Here is a 19,646-nt window from a genome sequence, read left to right as displayed (position 1 = left end):
TCAGGCCTGGACCCAGATGCCCAGACTGTCGTCCCTTTTGGTGGTTATAGGCAGGGACGGGCTGGCCCAGAGCCAGAGTAGGAGGGGCCCCAGCAGGAGTGGTCCTTGGGGTCAGCTCCGAGGACCCGCCCCCCAGTGGGCTATGGGGCTCAAGGTGGCTTCCCTGAGCCACAGGTATGAGTTTGGGCAGCTTCCAGTGATGCTTCCAGTCCTCCAAAACTCTCAGATCCATCCGGCCCTCCCCACGGGGCAGAGTGTCCACTCCTGCTCCCCCATATCTGTGCCAGCCCCGGGGTGAAGTGGTGTGGCATGGCTGTGTCCTCGATTGCCAGTGAAGTGTAACCAGTTCCTGTAGCAACTTGTGGTGACAGCCCCCCCCCCTCCCCCCCGGCTAAGATCATCTCCCATCTAGGGGTCTTTAGCTTCACATCTGCAAAGTCCCTTTTGCCATGTAAAGTGACACTGTCAGGGTCTGGGGATTCAGATCGTGGACCTCATTGGGGGCCACTATTCGGCCCCACAGAGGCGGGTGGCTTCCTGTGTGCTTTGCTGTCCTCCTTCCGCTCTGGGCAGCTGCTGACCATCGTCCTCCTGCTTGCAGAAGTTCACTGTCTGAGCTCCTCTGTGTGCAACAAATATGCTTCTGGTCTGCTCTGTCCTTTTGCAACAACCCATGTGCCAGCAGGAAATAACCAGCACCCTCACCTTGAGGATGTGGGGAGAAATTAAGAAGGGGCATTTGCCAAGGTGCGGAGGGACAGGAAGGGGTGATGCGATACCCCAGGCTGGCTACCCGGGAGCCATCGCCTCCCCGAGGCCCTTGAGAGAGGAGAGGACAATCACTGGGTGCTGGAGAAGAGCCCCAAGAAGAGTGGGCTCTTAGAAGCACAGCCCCCCGGAGGCAACCACAGGGGTCTGGGAACAGTCTCCTGCCCTTGGCCTCTACTCCCCAACCCCCCCACCCCCCTACCCCCTGCCCCAGGCTCCTGCCAGGCCTCCCATCAGTCAGACCCAGCCCACAGAGCCCGGAGAAGAGCTGCAGAGTCTGGACAGGTGTGCGACGGGTCTGGAGGGACAGGTGTGACTATCAGGACGCGAGTCTCAACTGTTTAGCATCTTTGCTTACAGAGAAGATTTTAATTTTGTCATATAGCACTATCTCCTTTATGTTTGTCTTTTTTATTTTATTTTATTTTATTTAAAGATTTTTATTTATTTATTCATGAGATGCACACACAGAGAGAGGCAGAGACACAGGCAGCGGGAGAAGCAGGCCCCATGTGGGACTCAATCCCAGGACCCTGGGACCACTCCCTGAGCTAAAGGCGGACCCTCAACCACTGAGCCACCCAGGTGTCCCTGTTTTTTCTTTTTTAAATAGGAAAATTTTCCCATCTTAAGAACATAGAGCTGTTCTTTTTTTTTTAATTGCATGTGTGTGTGCATGTATATACATTTTTAATTGTGGTAACACACATACAACATAAAGCTTACTATCTTAACCACTGTAAACACTGCTGTTCAACCATCCCCTCATCCATCTCCAGAACTTTTCATTTCCTTGAGCAAAAACCCTGTTCCCGTACAACAACTAGCTCCCATCCCCTCGCCCTCCCCCCATTACCGCCTCTCTGCTCCCCTTTCTGCTCTATGGATTTGACCTCTCCTGGCACCTCATCCAAGGGGAATCACACAGGATTTACTCTTTTGTTAAAAAATATTTTATTTATTTATTCAGGAGAGACACACAGAGAGAAGCAGAGATACAGGCAGAGGGAGAAGTGGGCTCCCTGTGGGGATCCCAATGTGGGACTCGATCCCGGGACCCCGGGATCACGCCCTGAGCCCACGGCAGAAGCTCAACCACTGAGCCGCCCAGGTGCCCCACACAGGATTTATTCTATTGTGACTTCCTTATCTCCCTTCACATAAAGTCCTCATGGTGTAGCAAGTGTCAGAATTTTTCTTCTTTTTAAAGGCTGAGTAATAGTAGTCCATTGTATGGATCGACCACATTTTATTTATCCATGGACACTTGGATTGCTTCTACCTTTTGGCTCCTATGAAGAGTGCTGCTATGCATATGGGTCTTAAAATATGTATTTAAGACTCTCTTTTCTATTCTTTTGAGTAGATACCCAGTAGAATTGGTGGATCAAATTTTACATAATTTTGGGGGGCACCCCACACTGTTTTCCACAGCAGCTGCACCATTTTACATTCCCACCAGCAGCGCAGGAGGGCTCCAACTTCTCTGCATCCTCTCTACATCCAACACTTGTTATTTTCAGCTTTTTTTGTTTGTTTGTTTGATAGTAGCCATCCTGATGGGTGTGAGGTGGTATCTCATTGTGGCATAAAGTACTCTTTTACATATTCTTCTAAAAGTTGTAACAGTTTGCATTCCAGTGCAAGTCTTTATCCCACTGGCAATTTAGTCTTCTGTGTTGTGTGTGACAGGGATACAATGTAATTTCCTCCCCACTGGTGCTTGGGCTCACTGATTGCTGACACCCCTTCATTATATATGGTGTGCTGACTCGGGCATGAGTGTCTCTCTGGGTTCTCTGCTCGGTCCTGGGGTCTGTTTGTCTTTCCTGGGCCATTCCTTTGCTTTTTTATTATTACTTTGCAAATGACTCTGCTCCCCTACCCTGGCTGTGATGGGATGTTTTTTTCCAAATGTAGCCCACTCCCTCTGTGTGACTTTGGCACATCTTCCATCAAATGGTGGGAGTCTGTGTCCCCTCCCCTCCAGCAGACGGACTTCTGTGACTACCTGGACAAACAGACTTTGCAGAGTGATGCTATATAACCTCCTAAGTCATAAGAGTGCCATGCATTTCTGCTTTACTCTCTTGGGATGCATGCTTTTGGAGCCCAGCTCATATAATACGAAGCCCAGGTGACAAGGAGGGACCCCACATAGGTATTTCAGCCTCAGTTTCAGGAAGTTCCCAGTTGGCAGCTGGTCATTGTCACCAGAAATGTGAATAAGGAAGCTTTTGAGTTGTCCTGGCCTTAGCTCCCAACTGGCTGCAACGGCCTGAAAGACCCTGGGTGAGTCCACTGAGCAGAGCCCGCTCAGCCTTCAGAGCTGCGAGCGGGGATGGGAATGCTATTGTTTCAAGCCACTAGGTGTTGGGGGTGACCCTATGGAAGAGTGAGAGAGCAATAAATAGTGAGCATTTTTTGCTGTTCAGAATTGATTTGTTGATTATTACCACCCAAAACTGTTTATTATTGTTCTCTCCTAACCCGAGTGCGCCCTCCATCTGGGCAGGACTTTGCGGGTTCTGTTCCTGTGGAGCAGGAATCATGGCTCCTTTCAGGCCTGGAATAAATATTTGCCGAAGGAATGAATGGATGCACAACGTGTCCTCCAATTCTTTCTTCTCCAATAATTCATGTGACCAATCCTGGTCCTTCTCTTTCACGTGGATGCTGGGAGAAGCTCCAGGACCCCTGCTGGGTTTACAGACAAATCTGGGAAGAATAGCAACATGCAAACTCTTGCACCCAATACTTTTCTGGAGGTGAACCTTCCCTGGGACCCCAGTGCATTGCCTATAAGATGGGGCTGTGTGGTTTCTGGTTCCGCACTGTCTGCGGAGGAGGGTGTCCCCACCCCAGGCTGCTGTGTGGGATGGAGTGCAAACACAGGTGGGGGTGGGTCGGAGAGGGCTTGAGTGCTTTCTCTGGGAAAGGGATCATGGGGATTCAAGAGTGCAGGCAGCCCTACAGCAGTGTGATCGGGTCCAGCATAGAGGGTAGGGGTAGGGGTGGGGGTGAGGGTGGGGGTCGGAAGCTCAGGCCCCAGAGGGCAGGGCTGTGGCCCGACCAGGGCTGGAGCCCAGTTCCTTCCTTCAGGTGATCCAGTCACCGCTTTGTACAGCCACCCTGGAAGGAGGCTTGTCCCCTCCCCTCTCTGCTTCTTGCCTCTCCCCAGGGCCTTCAGGGTAAAGCGTCAGCTCCACATAAGGCCTTCTAGCCTCACCTCTCATCCCTGCCTGCCCCCTCCTGGGCCCCATGGACTTGACTGCCGTTGCCCAAACCTGCCAGGATGTTCTTGCTGCCAAGACTCCACACACGTCATTCTTTCCACCCCTGAGGCTCTTCCCACCTGAGCTTCCAGTCCTCCGTGATACACCTCTACCAGGAAGCCCACCCTCGGGTTACCCAGATCCCGGGCTTCCTGCATTGGTGGTTTCTGTCTCTCCAATGAGCTCTGTTGCTCTGTTAGGATGGGACCTTTGTATGGATACAGGCCTGGTGGGTATCAGGGGCTCAGTGAGGTTCTGGAGAGTGAAGTCATGTACGTCTCATACAAGCTCACACACTCACTTGCATGCAAACACACACCTGCACTGCATCTCATGAGCTGTGCTGTTCCTTGGCCTTTATACATGTACCTTCCTCTTCCTGGCACCTTCTTCTACCCTTCTCCCTGTGCCCTGCCTCTGCCTCTGGCCAAGCCTGCCTGTGCCAGCACAGTCCTAGGGCACTGTGGTGGTGAGCATCTTCACAGCCCCTGGCCCAGGCAAGCAAATGGCCATCAAGGGGTTGGCCACCCTATAAGCAGTGAAGTACAGTGGGAAGAGCCAAGGGCATGGCTTTGGAGGCCGGAGGGGTGTGTCCTGGGGACATTGGCTAACACCGATGAGCTTCACTCTCCTCCCAGAGAACTGAGAGCAACCGTAGTGTGCCCCCCCCTCTGCTGATGGAAGGAGCTGACCCCACTCCCCAGACCCACAGCCGGTGTGTGCCTGAGTGTGTGAATGAGTGGGCTGCATGCAGGTCTGGACTGATGATCGGGGAGGCTTCCTGGGTGTGCATCCTGGGCCTCTGTCCAGTGCCCCTCACTTGAAGGAGTGCACACTTGATTTAATGCTCTCCTGTCACTGCCCTGGAATTCTGAATGATTTTTGTGTCTGCACTGTGTTTTGTAAGTGAAGTTGGACGGGGCACTGGAGGACGTGCGTGAGCGGAGGAGGTAGGGTGGTGTGCGTGGCCCTGTTCTCTGCAGGTCTTCACACGTACCATCCGTGATGCCCCACGAGCACGGATGTCAGTGAACCCGCAACACATGGAAGCTCCATGAGACTCAGAGCGATTCAAGGTACCTGTGTGTGGGAGGTGTGAGCCCTGTGCCCCCAGAGGGGTGGCACAGTGGAAAGAGAGAGATGGGGCACCTCGTGGCCCCGTTTCTTGCTGTGCCTCCTTTCTTATCAGCAAACTGATGGCCACGAGCGTTGGTAAAGTGTGCCCTGGCAAGAAGTGAGCTGAAATCAGATGAGTCAACTTTGTGTAGCATCTGCTGTGCTCGGGCAAGGATGAGGGGCACACATGAGCACAAGCCATGCGAGGCAAGCTGTAATGTCAGAGGTTCCACGTGCAGGGTCAATGCTCTTTTACCTGCATTTAAAACAGGAGAGGCGAATGGTAAAACCCGTGCTCCTGATTCGTGGTGGCTGATTTTAGGCGTCCACTTGGCCGGGCTATGGGGTGCCCCGCTATTTGGTCACACATTATTCTGGGCGTGTCTGTGAGGGTGTTTCTAGCTGAGATGAACGTTTGCATCAGTAGACTGCGTGGAGCAGATCGTCCTGCCTGGTGTGGGTGGGCCTCCTCTCATCAGTTGAGGGCCTGGATAGGACAAAAGGTTGAGGAAGGGAGAGTTTGATCTCTTGGTCCGACTGCGTCGGGGCTGGGCCATTGGTCTTCTGCCTTCAAACTCAGGCCTGGACCGGAACTGACCTTAACAACTCTCCTGGGTCTCTGTCCCCCGACGGCAAATCCCAGACTTCTCAGCTCCCATAATCACGTGAACCGATTCCTTAAAGTAAGTCTCTCCCTATATCTTACTGGCTCTGTTTCTCTGGAGACCCCAGGCTAATACATAATTTAAAATGTTACATAACTTAAAATGTTAATTTTTCTTTTTTTTTTTTTATAATGCTGTCAAAGAGGAAAGAAGCACCACGACAAGTTGAGGTACCATGAAAGAAAGGCAAAAGCTTTATATTTTGTACCTTTAATGGCACTTTTGCCCTGGTCTTGAACAAGGGGACCTGCATTTTCATTTTGCTTTGGGCCCTGCAAATCATCAGCTGGCAGGGCTGGTGTCCCTTCCTCCTTGGCTCACCAGATGCAGTCTCCGGAGACTTTGGGGGCTTCTGTATGTCCCCAGGGGAACACAGAACAGAGGGTCTTAGAGACTTTGGCTCCATCTATTGCACACTTTGAGGCCCTTTGAGCTGTGAGGTCACCACGAACAGAACCTCAGAGAGGTTGTCCTATTGTCCACCTTTGCCCCCCACCCATACTTAGGATTGTCACATTTAAAACAAAGAAACAACCCAGAATGTCCAATTAAACTTGAATTTCAGATAAACAATGAATAATAATAATCATCTCACTAAGTATAAGTGCATCCCGTGTACTATTTGGGACATACTTATATTAAAAAATTTGTTGTTTATCTACAATTCGAATTTAATGGGGTGTCTTGTGTTTTATTTCTTGTGTTTTATTCAGCAACCCTACCCCCCCCCCCTTTTTCCCTCCCATTTGTCCCCTAATACTTTCACCTCCCACCCAGGGAACCTGGCTCAGAGCTCACCACCTCCAGCCAGATCCTCTATCTGCCCTGGCCTCCCTGTCTCCAGGTTCCTACTTGCCACAGCCACTGATTTTTTGCTGTTTTTAGTTTTATTTTTCTGTCATAAGAGCAATACACATTCACTACAGAAAAATCAGAGGCTACAGACAAGCAACAAGAAGAAAGTAAGAAAACACTCATAATCCCACCCACACAAAGACAGCTACTGTGAATTCCTCGGGGTAGATTTTTCTAGAGCTGCCTGTGTGTGTGTCTTTGCAGATATTAAAAAAAGAGCACGCACAGTCACTGCCCAATTCAGACCCACTGTCCTATAAGCTGCATTTTCACGTAACTACAGAGGGAGGACCTGGTCCGGGTTGGGGACATCTCAAGTGTCCTGACGCATTTTGGCCACTTGAATGATGCGGTGCAGCCTGGTGTTAACCCCCCGGCACTGGGGTCACAGGGGCCTGTGGTCAGAGTCACTTAGTCGTCCACGCATGGCCCGTATGTCAGTTTGCTATAACAAAGTACCCCGCGTGGGGGCTGGGGGCTGGGGGCGCTGAAACAACAGAATATTTCCTCACAGGTCTGGAGGCTGCAAATTGGAGATCCAGGGGTCAGTGGGGGGCTCTCTCTGGCATGCTGCCTTCTCTCTGTGTCCTCACATGGCCATCCCCCTGTGCACCTGGGTCCCAATCTCTTCTTTTAAGGACACCAATGTACTGGATCAAGGCCCGCCCGCCCCAGTGACCTCATCCTAACCTAAGCTCTTGTAAGATCCTATCTCCAAATAAGGTCACATTCTGAGGTACTAGGGACTTCAGTGTGTGAACTTTGGAGGAGGACACAATTCAGCCCGTAACACCTTGGCCCAGCTGTCTCCGACCACGCCAAGCCTCAGTCTGTTCATCAGTGAAGTGGGGCTAATAATTGTATTTGTCTAAGAGGGATCTTAGGATGACCAAAATGAATAACCCTGGTGCAGCCCTTTGCCTGGTGCCCAGCCCCTAGAGCAAACCTTCAGATTTCACTTCTTACTGTTCTACCCATGGGTAGTGCCATGATTTGGGACATGACTTCTCCGCAGAGGGGTGTCTGCATGGCATAAGGCGGTACCCAGAGGATACCTCCCTCCCTCTGTGCCTGGTAGTCTGACTGTCTCCTTGGGGTAGGTGCCCAGGGGACAGTTGCTGGGTCAAAGGCAGAGGCAGCCTGACTCCTGCAAGTGCACAGGTGGTGTCAGTCAGTGGTGACAGGATGGCATGCCCACCCACCCCCATCCCCAGGTGTCTGCTGTTCCTTCCCCTCCCCTCTGACTTTCCTGCTCTCCTGTTTGAGGCCCCAATCCCTGAGGCTCACCAGAGACCCCAAGATGTCATCCCCAGGCTCCCCAGGTGGCCCCGACGCTCCTCATCACCCCTCTGCCTCCCCTGCACCTCTGCCCTGAGCCACACTGGGGGTTGTTTGATTTTCCAACACAACTTGTCCTTTTGGCCTTTTGCACCAGGGACGCCCTTCTCTCTGTGTCTTCCGAGACGAGGCACTTGTGCCTTTGAGGGGCAGGCGAGACCCTCTGTATGAGCTCTCTGAATGCCCTCCTCCCTCTCCCCACACCGTGCTGCCAAGCCCACAGCGGACCTCAGGAGCACTAACGACGAGGATGATGGTGATGGTAACAGTAGGAACACTGGGTGCCTGGCTGGTGCAGTCGGTGACGTGTCTGACTTTGTTTCGGCTCAGGTCATGAAATCGAGGCCCTGGAAGGACTCCGTGCTCAGCACAGAGTCTGCCTGATGTTCTGTCTCCCTCTCCCTCTGCCCCTCCCCCCAGGCTCTCTCTCACTCTCAAATAAATAAATACATCTTAAAAAAAATAAAATCCCCATAAGAATAATGGCTGTCTCGCCCCCTCCTCCCCACTGATCCAGCCCTCCTGGAGGGCAGAGTTCCTCCCGGGGTGTGGGTGGGGGCCCAGGCATCCCACGCATCTGGCACAAGCTGGCCCGCAAGCACCGAGCTGCTTGGACTAGATGTATGGATGGGTAAAGGGTGTCGGGTAGGGACTGGCAGGAGAAAGGTGTGTGTGGGTGGTGGGGGCCGTCATCAAGTACTGTGCATCGTGATCCTGATTATGGAACCTATATCTGGGAATGTACTCACATACCATTGTCAGTAGGCGAAGTAGAGTCTGGAAGAAACACACCCCACAGTTCAGGAGGGTATCCCTGATAAATGGGAACTTTGTCGTGGCGGCTTGCAGACCTTTCCAAACGTTTTTGATTCCTCCTTCAGGAGAAATACATTTCACATCAGCCAGCTTGTAAACACACACACACACACACATTTACACACACACACCCTTGAAACAGAAGTTTCAGAAACTAGATTACCCTAGGTGAAATGTATGCTGGTAGTTACATTGTATTTATTTTCTCTCCTTTCTTAGAAAATGCTTGACTTAATCTGGTAAGTTGATTTCATGACCCTCCGCTTGGTCCCGCAGGGCAGTTTGAAAAAGCCTGCTCTAAGTGAGGTCTGTATTTTTTTCTGCTCTCCCTTCCTCTGTATTTAAAATTTAATACCGAGAATGGATTTATGTATTATCTTCGTATTTTTCACTTAAAAATGAAGAAGAGACAGCACTGGGAAGACGCAAAACATTGAAATCAAGTAGACTTTCTGGAAGGCAGTTTAGCAAAATATGGCAAACCAGACATCTTTAAAGATGTGCATGTGTTTTGACCCAGCCATTTCCCTGTAAGGCACGCTGCTGCGGTAAAGTGGTGCCGGGCCGTGTGCACACGTTGCTCACTGCGTTTCTGGGCAGTGAGCCTCACACCTGAAGCGCCCTGGAGCCATCCCTCGCTGTCCATTTGACGGTGTGGCAGCGGTGCCATGCCAGACTTCTTTATTGACCTGGGAAGGAGGGTACCAGGAGTCAAAAATTAATGTCAGGCTACAAAAGGAGCATCGCGCTCTTGTTATTAAAGTATGTATTTACAAATGTGGGGGGACAGGGAGAGGCACGTTCGAAAAGCGCTCACCCCCTGAGGTTACCTTGGGTTGCTTTTATTTTCCCCGGACTCCTCTGAGTTTTCCTCGATGAGCACGCACTATTTTTATAAGAAGGAGAGGTTTTTAAAGGAGGAGAGGGAAGAGAAGAAGATAAGAAAGGAAGGAACGAGGGAAAAGGAGGAGAGAAAAAGCAAAGATGAAGGGGAAGAAGGGAGAGTGGGAGGGAGAAGGGAAAAGTGAAATGGAGGGGGGTGCCCGAACCCCCTCCCTGGAGCCGCAGCGAGGCGGCCGCGTGGGCAGGGGCGGGAGCGGCAGGTCCGAGTTGCGGCCCGGGAAGCCGGAGGAGGTCGGGTGGGGGGCGGGCTCCGCGGGGAGGGAGGTCGCCCAGGGGCTCCGGCTAGACCCCAGGCGGCGGGCGGCGCGAGGGGCGGCGGCAGCGGGCTGTGCGGTCCCGGGCCGCCCTCCGCTGCCCTCCGGGCCACCGCATCCCCACCGGGGCCAGCGCCTGCCGCAGCCCAGGGCAGGCCCTCCTCGGCGCCCAGCCGCGTCCGTGCGGCTGGCTCCGGATTCTTCCCGGGGGGTTTTGGGGTGAGAAGCAGCGCGCGGGAGGAGGGGGAGGGGAGGAGATGCAGAAATACCATCTGTGCCAATTTTTTCTTAAAAGTTATTTTTTCAATTTAAAGACTTTTGAAGCAAAAAAAAAAAAAAAAAAAAAAAAAAAAAAAAAAAAAAGAAAAGAAAAGAAAACCCCAGCTCAGGGTGTCAGCTCCAAAAACTTTTCGCAAAGGAGCAGCGTGGGGGTTGGGCGCGGGCTTGGAGGCGGTGTCGGTGGAGCAGGGGCCTCTCATCCGCCCGCCCGCTGCACCCCCTCACCTCTGCAGACCCCCTCCTGCCCTCCCCTCTCCTTCACGCGCGCGCCGCTCACACTCGGGCGCTCACTAGCTAACACTCTCTCCTTGCATCCCGAGACCCGGACGGTGCTGGGTTCCCGGGGCCGGAGAAGTTCGGCTGCCCCGCTCCCCCCACTCCGGATCTGCAGACTCGCGCCCCAGCGCTCCCCCCACCCCACTGTTCCGCTCCAGGTGTCGCTAGCAGAGCGAGGTGGGGGCCGCGCTAATCCGTGCTCCCAGCGTCTCCCTCCCCCAGGGAGCAGCAGGGGACACAGCGAGGGCCGAGGTCGCGCGGGAGCGCCCGGCCGGGGCTGCGGGCGCCGAGCGGTGCCAAACGCCGAGGCCCCCCTTCCCACCAGCCCCCGTCCCCGCAACAGCCATCCCCCTCTTTCCGGTCTCTCTCCGCGACTCCATCTCGCTCCCCTTCTCCACTTCCCAAGCCCCGAGCGCGTCGCGGATGGTGGTGGCGAGGTCTGGCTCCAACTTGGGGAAGCGGAGGAGGGGCGCGGGGGGGGTGGGGGTGGGCGGTGTCCCGGGCGGGGGTCGCACCGCACCCCACCCCCGCCCCGCAGTAGGTGTTTCTCCTGGAGCGGTGGCGCTGCAAGCCCGCCCTCCCCTCCCCGTGTCCCCTCCCTCCGCCTTCGTACGCTGTGCTAGTCGCACCTCCCGCGGACCCCAGCAGCCAGGCGGGGATTGGAGGGTAGGGGGAGACGACTCTGCAGGTGCGGGAAGGGGGGTGGGGAGGAGCGGGCTGCGGGAAGAGGGCTGGGGAGGAGCCGGGTGCGGAAGGGGGCCGGGGAGGAGCCAGGTGCGGGAAGGGGGCCAGGGAGGAGCCAGGTGCGCCGAGGCGCCCGCGGTGGTCGGGAGCGCAGTCCTACCTGGTCCACAGCCCCACTTCACCTCCACCCCGCCCCCTCCCCCGCACCATCGGACGCTCGGGGAAGTTAGACGGGCGGCTGCAGGGGCAGCTGTAATTGTGCGTGAGCGCAAGCGCGCGCGGCGACAAGTAAGGACCCCCTTGCCTCTCCCGCCTCCTTCCAGGACCCCGCCCGGCTCCGCTTCTCGGTTTTTCCTCCCAATCCCACATTCCCCACCGTGGGTGTGTGCGTGCATGTGTACCCCCTTGGGCACCGTCACGCACCCCTTTACGTGTGCTTTGCCCTCCTGCGCCCCTGCCAGCGTCGGCTTCTCGCAGCCACCCTTCCCCCCAGGGTCACTATGGGGACGCGAGGCAGAGATTTGTGTTTAATTCCTGCCGCTATTCAGAGGAAAGAAAAAAAAATAAAGGGACCAAAGGCAACCCGAAAGCAGTTTACTTCAAGCTTTTATTATTGTAGCGTAAAAGAAGTTTATATACAGGGAGTATTTCCAGCAAAACACTCAAAAATGGCCTTGGAATCAGGGGCCTCCCACCTCCTGGCCCCACAGTCGGCAGCTCGCTGGGGGTCTCCAGGCTCTCCCCTGATCTCCCCTTCTCCCGGACTCCTCCACCCACACCCCGTTTCCGTTTCCCAGGAGCCCCAGCCTCTTCCTTCTCCCTGGGGCGCTGCGAACCTCGCCAGCGCCTCTCAAGCCGGCTTCCTCTGGTCCCGAAACAGTACCCCAACCCCCCGCTTCCACCCCTTGATGGTGGTTTCCTCACAGAAACCCAGAGTACTTTCCCCCTCTCGTTTTAGGCGCCGCTGCAAGCCCCCCTGCAACTCAGAACCAGCTCGTGGTCAAGACCAGTTAGAGGCGGCTCGTCATCAGCAGTGGGGCTCGCCAGCACCCAAAATAAGGGGGGGGGGAACAACCCTGCCCACCCTTCCCCATCCCAAGCCCCCACCCCCAACTCAGGGACAAGAAATAGACACAAAAGCAGCAGGGCATCCCCTCCCTGCAAACGACAGGTGTGGGTGCCAGGCAACTAGGGCCAGCCGTTGGCGCTGCTGGAACCCCGCTGCGCTCAGGGTGCGCATGGCCTGTCTCTACGCGAGGGGCCCCTCTGCGCCCCGGCTGAGGGCACGCTGGCTCTTCTCTCTGGGGGGGGGGGGACGTGAGAGAGGCAGGGGCCTCTGCGGGGACAAGTGTGGGGGCGGGGGAGGACCCAGGCGAGGGTGGCCTCGAGTTCAGAAGGGGATTTCCAGCCCGCCAGGCAGGTACAGGTGAGGGGCAGTCACAGCCAGAGTCCGTGCGGGGAATTTTCAGGTAGCTTGGCTGGGGGCGCAGACTCAGCCAGCCATCCCTGGCTCAGCACAGCTGTGTCCCTGGGCCCTCGGCAAATCTGACTCGTTTGGGGCATTTGCACGTGGGCTTCGAAGGCTCGAAGGCATCGCCCGCCAAGTTCAGTCAACTGTCCAATGATTGTTTACACTCGCCGCGGCTGAGCGCCGTGCAGCTGCTCATCATAGCGCTCCAGCCAGGTGCGCAGCTCAGACACCTGGTAGCCGTCGGGGCCGCGGCCGCCCTGGTACATGACGGTGCCGTTCTGGATTACATAGAGGCGCTCGAAGTAGGCCCCGTAGGCCGAGCTGCTGGAGTTGGCCATGGTGTCGAGGACGAGAGAGCAGCTGGGCGCACCTTGCTGCAGTACCTGAGCCGCGCTGACCCGGTCCTCCAGGCTTCGGTGCTGCGGGATACTGTAGGGGGAATCTGTGGTGACCCAGCCGTCCGAGGGGTGCGCCTCCTCGATGTAGATGATGAGGAAGTCGACGTCGCGCTGGTACTTGGTGACCAGGCGGTGGAAGGCGCTCATGCGCGCCATGAACGGTGGTCAGGTGCAGCTGCCGAAATTGAGAACCAGCGGGCGGTTTCCTCTCGCGTAGTCAAGGATGTGCTGGTTCTGGAAGCCGTTGGGCAGGACCACCTCGGAGTTGGGGGCTGGCCCGCCCTCGTGCGCCTGCTTGAAGAAATCCAACTTCTGGCCGTGCCACACCGCCTTCAGCGACGCCAGGGTGCACAGGCGGTTGTCGTCGGACACGCAGACGGGCGGGTCGTCGGGGGGCAGCTCCTCGCCGTCGCTGTCGAGCTCCACGGCCGGTTCGGGCTGACCGCGGCGGCGGCGGCCCAGGAAATGCTTGCGGATGCACAGGAAGTCGAGCAGCCAGAGCATGAAGGCCGTGCCGAGGAAGCGCGGGAAGAGCACGAGGCACGAGGCCGTCTGGGCGCAGAGCCGCAGGGAGTGAAGCAGCAGGGAGCGGAGCATGGTGGCTGCAGCCCCCGGAGCCCCCTGGGGCCCGCTACCGTCCCCCACGGCCCACCGCGGGGCGGCCTGGCGAGGCATCTGCGCTTCGGCCGTGCGGGGAGCTCGCTTTATACCCGAGGCTTCAATTGGCGGGAGACTCCACCTCCGGCCCGGGCCCGCCCCCTTGCAACTTGAGCCCGGAGGGATCGCCCGGCGGCGCGGCCAATGCCTTAGAAATCGGGGGCCGGGGGCGGGGCGGCCGGGCCGGGGGCCGGCGGGGGCGGGGGCGGGGCGGGGCGGGCCGCGGAGCCGGCGCTCGGGGGCGGGGGGCGCGGGGCGCGGGGCGCGGGGCGCCGCTGCCGCCCAGGACGGCGAGCCGCACCGGGCACCCGGGCGTCCGCCGGGGAGATCCCGCGGCTCCCGCCCGCGCGAGCGCAGCGCGCGGCCTCGCTCCTGGCCGCCCGCCGCCGGCCCGCGCCCCCCTCGCCGCGCACCTGAGGCGAGCTCCCCGGCGGCCGCCGCGCCGCGCCGGAGCTCCGGTTCGCTTCCCGCGCGCCGCCGCCAACGCCGCCCCCGCCGCTGCTGCTCGTGCGGGGCCGCTGCCCAGGTGCCGCGGGAGCCCGGGGCCGCGGCCGCCGCGTCGCCGGCCCCGACCCCCGCCCCGCCGGGGCCGCGGGCCCGCCGGGAGGCAACTTTGGGCCCCCGCCGCCTCCCCCGTTCGCCCGCGGGCGCCGCTCGCCTCCCGGAGCCCGCCCGCCTCCCGCGCGCGCTCACACTCGCGCCTCGCACACGGCCGCCCCCCGCAGCGCCCCGCCACGCGCACCGCGCCCCGCGCCCCCCGCCGCTGCCCGCGCCCGCCGCGCGCCGGCCCGGCCGCGCCCGCCCCGTCCCATCGCGTCCCCGCTCGGCGCGGCCGTCCTCGGGTCAGCGGCCTCCGGGGCGCGGCGGGGAGGCGCGGAGGGCAGGGCCCGCGGGCCGGGGAGCGCCGGGCGCCGGGGCCGGGGAGCGCCGGGGGAGCCGCGCCGTGCCTGCGCCCCAGGCCGCCCGCGAGCGCTTCGGGCGCGGGGCGGCGGGCGCGGGGCGCGGGGCGCGGGGCGGCGGGCGCGGGGCGGCGGCGGCCCCGGCCCCGGCGGCTCTCCCACTAGGGGTAGCTGTTGCCTGAACGCCGAAGCGCTCCCCTCCCGCCGCTCGCCTCGCCCGGCGCAGCCCCGGCCGCCGGGCGCACCCGTCCCGTGCGTCCCCGGACGTTGCTCTCTGCCCCGGGAACGTCGAGACTGGAGCGCCCGAGCTGAGCCACCTTCGCCGACCCCGGGCGCGGCGGCGCGACTCACCGCGGAGGCGCCCGGACGCGTAAAGTGCGTACTTTCAACCGAGAGCGTGTGTGCAGGCTTTTAGGGGTGCGGGGCAACTCCCCAACTCCGTGGGGCCCTGGTCGGCCCCGCCGCCGAGGCAGGGACCCTCTGATGCCTCGCTGCGCCCGGGCGCGGGGCCGGAGACGCGGGCGCGGGGCCGGCGAGGCGGGGACGTGCCCTGCCCTGGGGTCCCCGGCGCCGGGCGCGGGCTCCGCTGCGCCTTGGCCCCCCTCGCGCTGCGGGGCGAGGCCTGGGCGCGGGGGCAGGCGAGGTGCGCACGGCCAGGGGCCTCGAGCCTCCCGATCCGCCCTCGCAGTAACGGGGACCTCTCCCGGGCGCCGGCGGCGGGGTCCCGGGGCTGCCGCCGCCCGCGCCCCGTGCGCCCCGGGCACCGGCCGCCGAACTTCTTCCCGGGACGGAGACCGCGCTCGCGCCCTGGGCCGAGGTGGGAGCCCGCGGGGCTGCGTAGGGCGAGGGCGAATGGCTCCCGGCGGCGGCGGCGGTGGCGGTGGCCGCGGCCGCGGCGGCGGGGAGGGAGGTCCGGAGAGGTCAGCTGCACGGCGGGCAGCACCCCCCCCGACCCCCAGGACCCAGCGGGACCCGGTGGGCGCGGGGGTAGGCGCCCCGCCTTGGGCCGAGGTCCTCCGCTCCAGTTTTCAAGGCCCTGGCGGGACCCTGTGCCCCAGAAGCTGCCTCTGGACCTGTAGCTCCGGCAGGTCAAGACCCAGAGTGGAAGGTGGGGGGCACTTGGATGCAGCCCCCCCCCCCCCCCTCTCAGCCTGGCGATTTCTCTGCTGTCTGGAGCAGGGATGTTGGTGCTGCGCAGCCCAGGAACTCCCTGCCTGGAGGAGAGCCAGCCTGGTCACAGCTCCTCTCCCCCTCCGGGGTAGGGGTCCTTCAGGTGGGTTAGAGAATTCCTCCCAAGCCAAACCTGGCTGGGTGTGTGTGTGGGGGGGGGGGCGAGTCCCATTTGCTGCCCCCTCTTCCCCAGGGCACCTCTGAGTTAGCACAACGTTTCTTTTCTTTGCCTACTCCACACTTTGGAGAGGGGGGGGAGTGTAGGAAGAGAAGCCTCCTGCTTGGCAAGTCTCTAAGAGGAGATTTGGGGGTGTGGGTTGCCCCTCCGGGGCAGGGACAAGGGGAATGCCAACTTTTGTCAGAGAAACTTTCAAGCCCTGATTCCTTGGTTGCTGGGGGCTGCTGGTCTAGGCCCTGGGCCCTGACCCCATCGGCACAGAGGCTGGGATAGAGCCATCCTATCCATATTAGGGGAAGGCAGCCCTCCCCCTTCCCATATTCAGTTTCAGAAAGTGAAAAAGCCACTTTGGGGCTGGGAGAGCCTTTTCTGCTGCCTGGGACCTGGTGGCGGTGCTGGTGGATGTGCGGAAGAAGTGGTTCAGGGGTATGTATAAGACTGGTCCTTCTGGCCCCCTCTGCCAGCTGGCGCTCCCAGCCCCCCTGACCCTGCACTCCCTCCAACCCCAGGGAGGCTCAGGAGAACGGGCACTTATTCCTAGGACTGTCACTGCTCTGGGGACTCTGCTTGATTCCTGGGCGGACAGGCTACACTCCATACCTGAGGGTTCCAGAACACTGGACAGGGTGCTCAGGCCCATCTGGCTCCCACAGCCCCCTGTGCAGGTGAGGACAGACCCAAGGTCCAGGGCTTTGGAAGCCAGGCCCAGGCTTGGCAGCTTTTACTCCATCCCCCTCTTCTCCTTCTGCTGAATCCTCTTCGCCTCCCCAAGAGCTCCTGCTCCACCTTCCTTCCTTCTCCCCAGGGCACAGCATCAGCTCACCCTGGCCCTGGCCCTGCCTACCAGCTGCTCATCTTGTCCCGACCTGTCCCGGGGGGTCAGCAGTGAGAGTCTCCGTCCAAGGCCCTGAGGTCTGGCCCCAGTGGGCCTGGCAGGCTGTGCGCTGGGGTCACCAGAGTTGGAACTGGGGCCGTTCCCCCAAGCCTCGGGGTCTGGCTCGGCCTGCCCCCCTTCCTGCCTGCCCTCTCAGGGCTCCAGCAGGGGGCGGGCGGGGGAAAGAAAAGGAAGGACAAGTTGAACTGGGTCCATCTGGTGTCCAGGAGCCACTTGACAGGGGGTGGGGGGAGGGGACAGGCGACGAGAGCTTGGCTTTGCCAAGGAGGGTTGGGTGGCTTTCTTGCTTCCCAGGCCATTCTCACGGGGCTGTCTCCCAGGGGGCAAGGGAGGGCTGGGGAGGGGGGTTGCCCAGGCTCTGTCCACCCCCCACCCAGTGCCTTGTGTGAGGCTCAGTGGGCGGGTGGGCACAGCCTCTGCTTTCCTCCTGGTGAGCAACTGCCAGTGACCAGGGAGATGGGTGCTGAGACTTCCACGGGGCAGGCTGGGCCACCTGCAGGAGCGCCTCCTGAGCCCCGGGAGGAGGTGGCCAGAGGTGTCGGAGAGCCAGGGCCGTGTTCTGACTGAGCACGGTCTCAGCCTCCTTGGTCACTGACCCTCTGTTTCCCTTTCCACGGGCCTCCGGGCAAGCCCACACGCTGCCAGCCTCTGAGCCTCCACTCACGCTCCCTTCCTCCTCCTTCTCCACCTCTTCACCTCTGCCGGGGCTCAGCCTGCCCCACCCCCGAGGGAGCTAGGACTTTCCCCGTCCTCCCTGCCCCCTGTGTCTTCCACCCTGGGCCTTCCTCCCTTGCAGGGCTCAGGGGGGCTGTGCTTCACCCCCATCCTGCTGCCCCCACATTGCTCAGCTCAGCTGGGATCCTTTGCAGCCACCTGTTCCCGGCACCCAGGAGAAGCCAATAAACCTTTGTGAAACGAGTGAGTGGTGTGGTGTGGACTTACTGGAAACTTGTTTCTGGAGAATTTCAAGGTATTTCGTTCTGCCCTTTTGCCTACTGGCAGCAGTGAGCAAGGTAGGGCATGTGGGCAGTCAGCGCCCAGTGCGGCCTTACGGGACCTGCGGCGGAGAGCACGGTCCCTGGGAAGTCCCCGTGGGCGTGGGGTCTAAGGCGTCCTCCATCCCCCGGCCACTGGGCCAATCCGTTTCCCTTGCTGGGATGAGCAGGCCTCCCACAGGTACCTGGGCCTCCCATCACTGGGCTCACACATGTCATGTGCTTCAAGAACGACTTCTCAAACTTCTCCCGCCTCTCCGGACTCCAGCGTGGCCGGGCCTGCCGGGTGGACTCCCTGCGGGGGAGAAGTGGCCGAGGGCTCACTGGTCTGGTCTTGGGGGAGTCCTTATGACAGCAGGTCTCCGCGCCTCCTCACACAGCAGGCCCCGGCTGGCACCCTCCGGGGAGCTCGAGGTAGGAATGGGGAGTTGGTGGGCTTCCCCGGGGGGTGGGCAGGTTGGGAGCCAGGCCATGAGAGCTTGTCAGAGCCCCAGGGCCTGGATGGAGCAGGGGTTCGGGTGGCATTCCAGGGCTAGAGGCCCGGAGCTCCTGGCCAAGGGGAAAGGCCAGGAGGTGATGGCCAGGCCACCTACGGTATGACGGGGACATGTTCCGTCCCTCCCTCGGGCCTCATCGGCACCGCAAGGGGATTGGGTGGCTACTTTCCAATGCTTTCCCTGTGCTGTCCTTCCAGAAGGCCAGGAGGTTCTAGGAGGTTTTATAGGACCTGCCTTGCCCCTGCATGCTGCTTTAGGGCTGGTGAGACCCCCACTGGAAGATGGAAGGCATCTGTGGCCTTGTGGCCTTGTTACTTGGTCCTAGCTTTTCTTTTGTCCGCCCTGCTCCTGCCATGGGCCCTCACATTTTGGTGCTCCCGACCCTCAAACCCTGGGCACTAGTGTGCCCGCCACGAGTGCAGACACAACCGAGCATCCACAGTGCTCCCTGGTGCGCGGCCAGGCCCCTCTGGAAGGGGAGCCGGCACCAGCCAGAGGTCCTGTATGGGTGCCTGGGGACCTCTTGGGGCCAGCGGGGTGCTGGGCCACTTGCGTGACGGGCCACCCCTCCTCTGAACCCTCACTGTACAGGGCCACTTTGAGTCCATCTACTGGGTTCATTCATTACCCTCCCTGGAAACAGGTGGGGTACAACCAGCCAGCAGAGAGACACCCTAAGTCCCTTAGCTTCTCCGAGCCCCAGTTTTCTCAACTGAGAGGTGAGCCTGATGTCATGAATGTGTCATGTGTGCAGGGCAATGCCAGGTGTGTGAGCACGCGTGAGTGTGTGTGTCCGCTTATTTGTTCTCAGCCTCGATCCACGGTGCATTTCAAGCCCCTTGTGGGAAGCCACGGAGTACCAGGTTCCCACCCGTGAGAGGAGAAGGTGAAAGTAAGAGGAGAGTTCTGCTTCCCGCCTCAACGTCCGCCACCCGGGCCTTGGACCCGTCGCAGATCTCACGCAGGCCTCGAACCTGAGTGGTTGTGATTCCTAATGTCCAGGGGTTAAAAGGGCATCCGGCTGTGCCAGGCCCGAGGTGGGCTAGCCTTAGTCTCCGAGTCCTGGGGATCATCCCGGAGGACCCCCTCCCGCAGGGGTGTGTGTCAGTCACAGGGGAGGAGGCCGTGGCTCGAGAGCTGGAAGATGAGGGGGGCCCTGGGGGGCGTTGCCAGAGCTCCAGTGATGCCATGGACGGTGTGCTCGCCGGTGACACCTCGCCGCAGCCCCGGGGTGTTTTAGGCTGAGAGCGGCCTCCT

The 19,646-nt window shown here is 59.8% G+C and overlaps 1 protein-coding gene and 2 long non-coding RNA genes across 7 annotated transcripts in view; 2 read left to right on the top strand and 1 right to left on the bottom strand.

The window, feature by feature from the left end:
• Window positions 1–19,646, top strand: part of LOC144321175 (uncharacterized) — a 421,562-nt gene that overhangs the window by 269,598 nt on the left and 132,318 nt on the right. The gene's annotated exons all lie outside the window — the stretch shown is intronic.
• Window positions 11,819–13,884, bottom strand: DIO3 (iodothyronine deiodinase 3). Its single transcript, XM_077910631.1, has one exon. It carries the CDS (start codon window positions 13,771–13,773, stop codon window positions 12,859–12,861), a length of 915 nt encoding a protein of 304 aa, XP_077766757.1. The 5' UTR covers window positions 13,774–13,884; the 3' UTR covers window positions 11,819–12,858.
• LOC144320214 (uncharacterized) lies at window positions 14,893–17,816 on the top strand. Of its 5 annotated transcripts, XR_013385773.1 has the most exons (5): window positions 14,893–15,029; window positions 15,834–15,927; window positions 16,328–16,428; window positions 16,544–16,667; window positions 16,808–17,816. It is a non-coding gene; the product is annotated as an uncharacterized LOC144320214 (long non-coding RNA). The 5 variants fall into 5 exon arrangements; XR_013385774.1 differs by lacking the exon at window positions 16,544–16,667 and having other exon boundaries at window positions 17,694–17,816; XR_013385775.1 differs by lacking the exon at window positions 16,544–16,667.

This window comes from Canis aureus, chromosome 9 (assembly GCF_053574225.1).
Source record: "Canis aureus isolate CA01 chromosome 9, VMU_Caureus_v.1.0, whole genome shotgun sequence".
Lineage (NCBI taxonomy): Eukaryota > Metazoa > Chordata > Mammalia > Carnivora > Canidae > Canis > Canis aureus.
The sequence above is the reverse complement of the archived record's forward strand: the minus strand, read 5'-3'. Positions and strand labels throughout refer to the sequence as shown.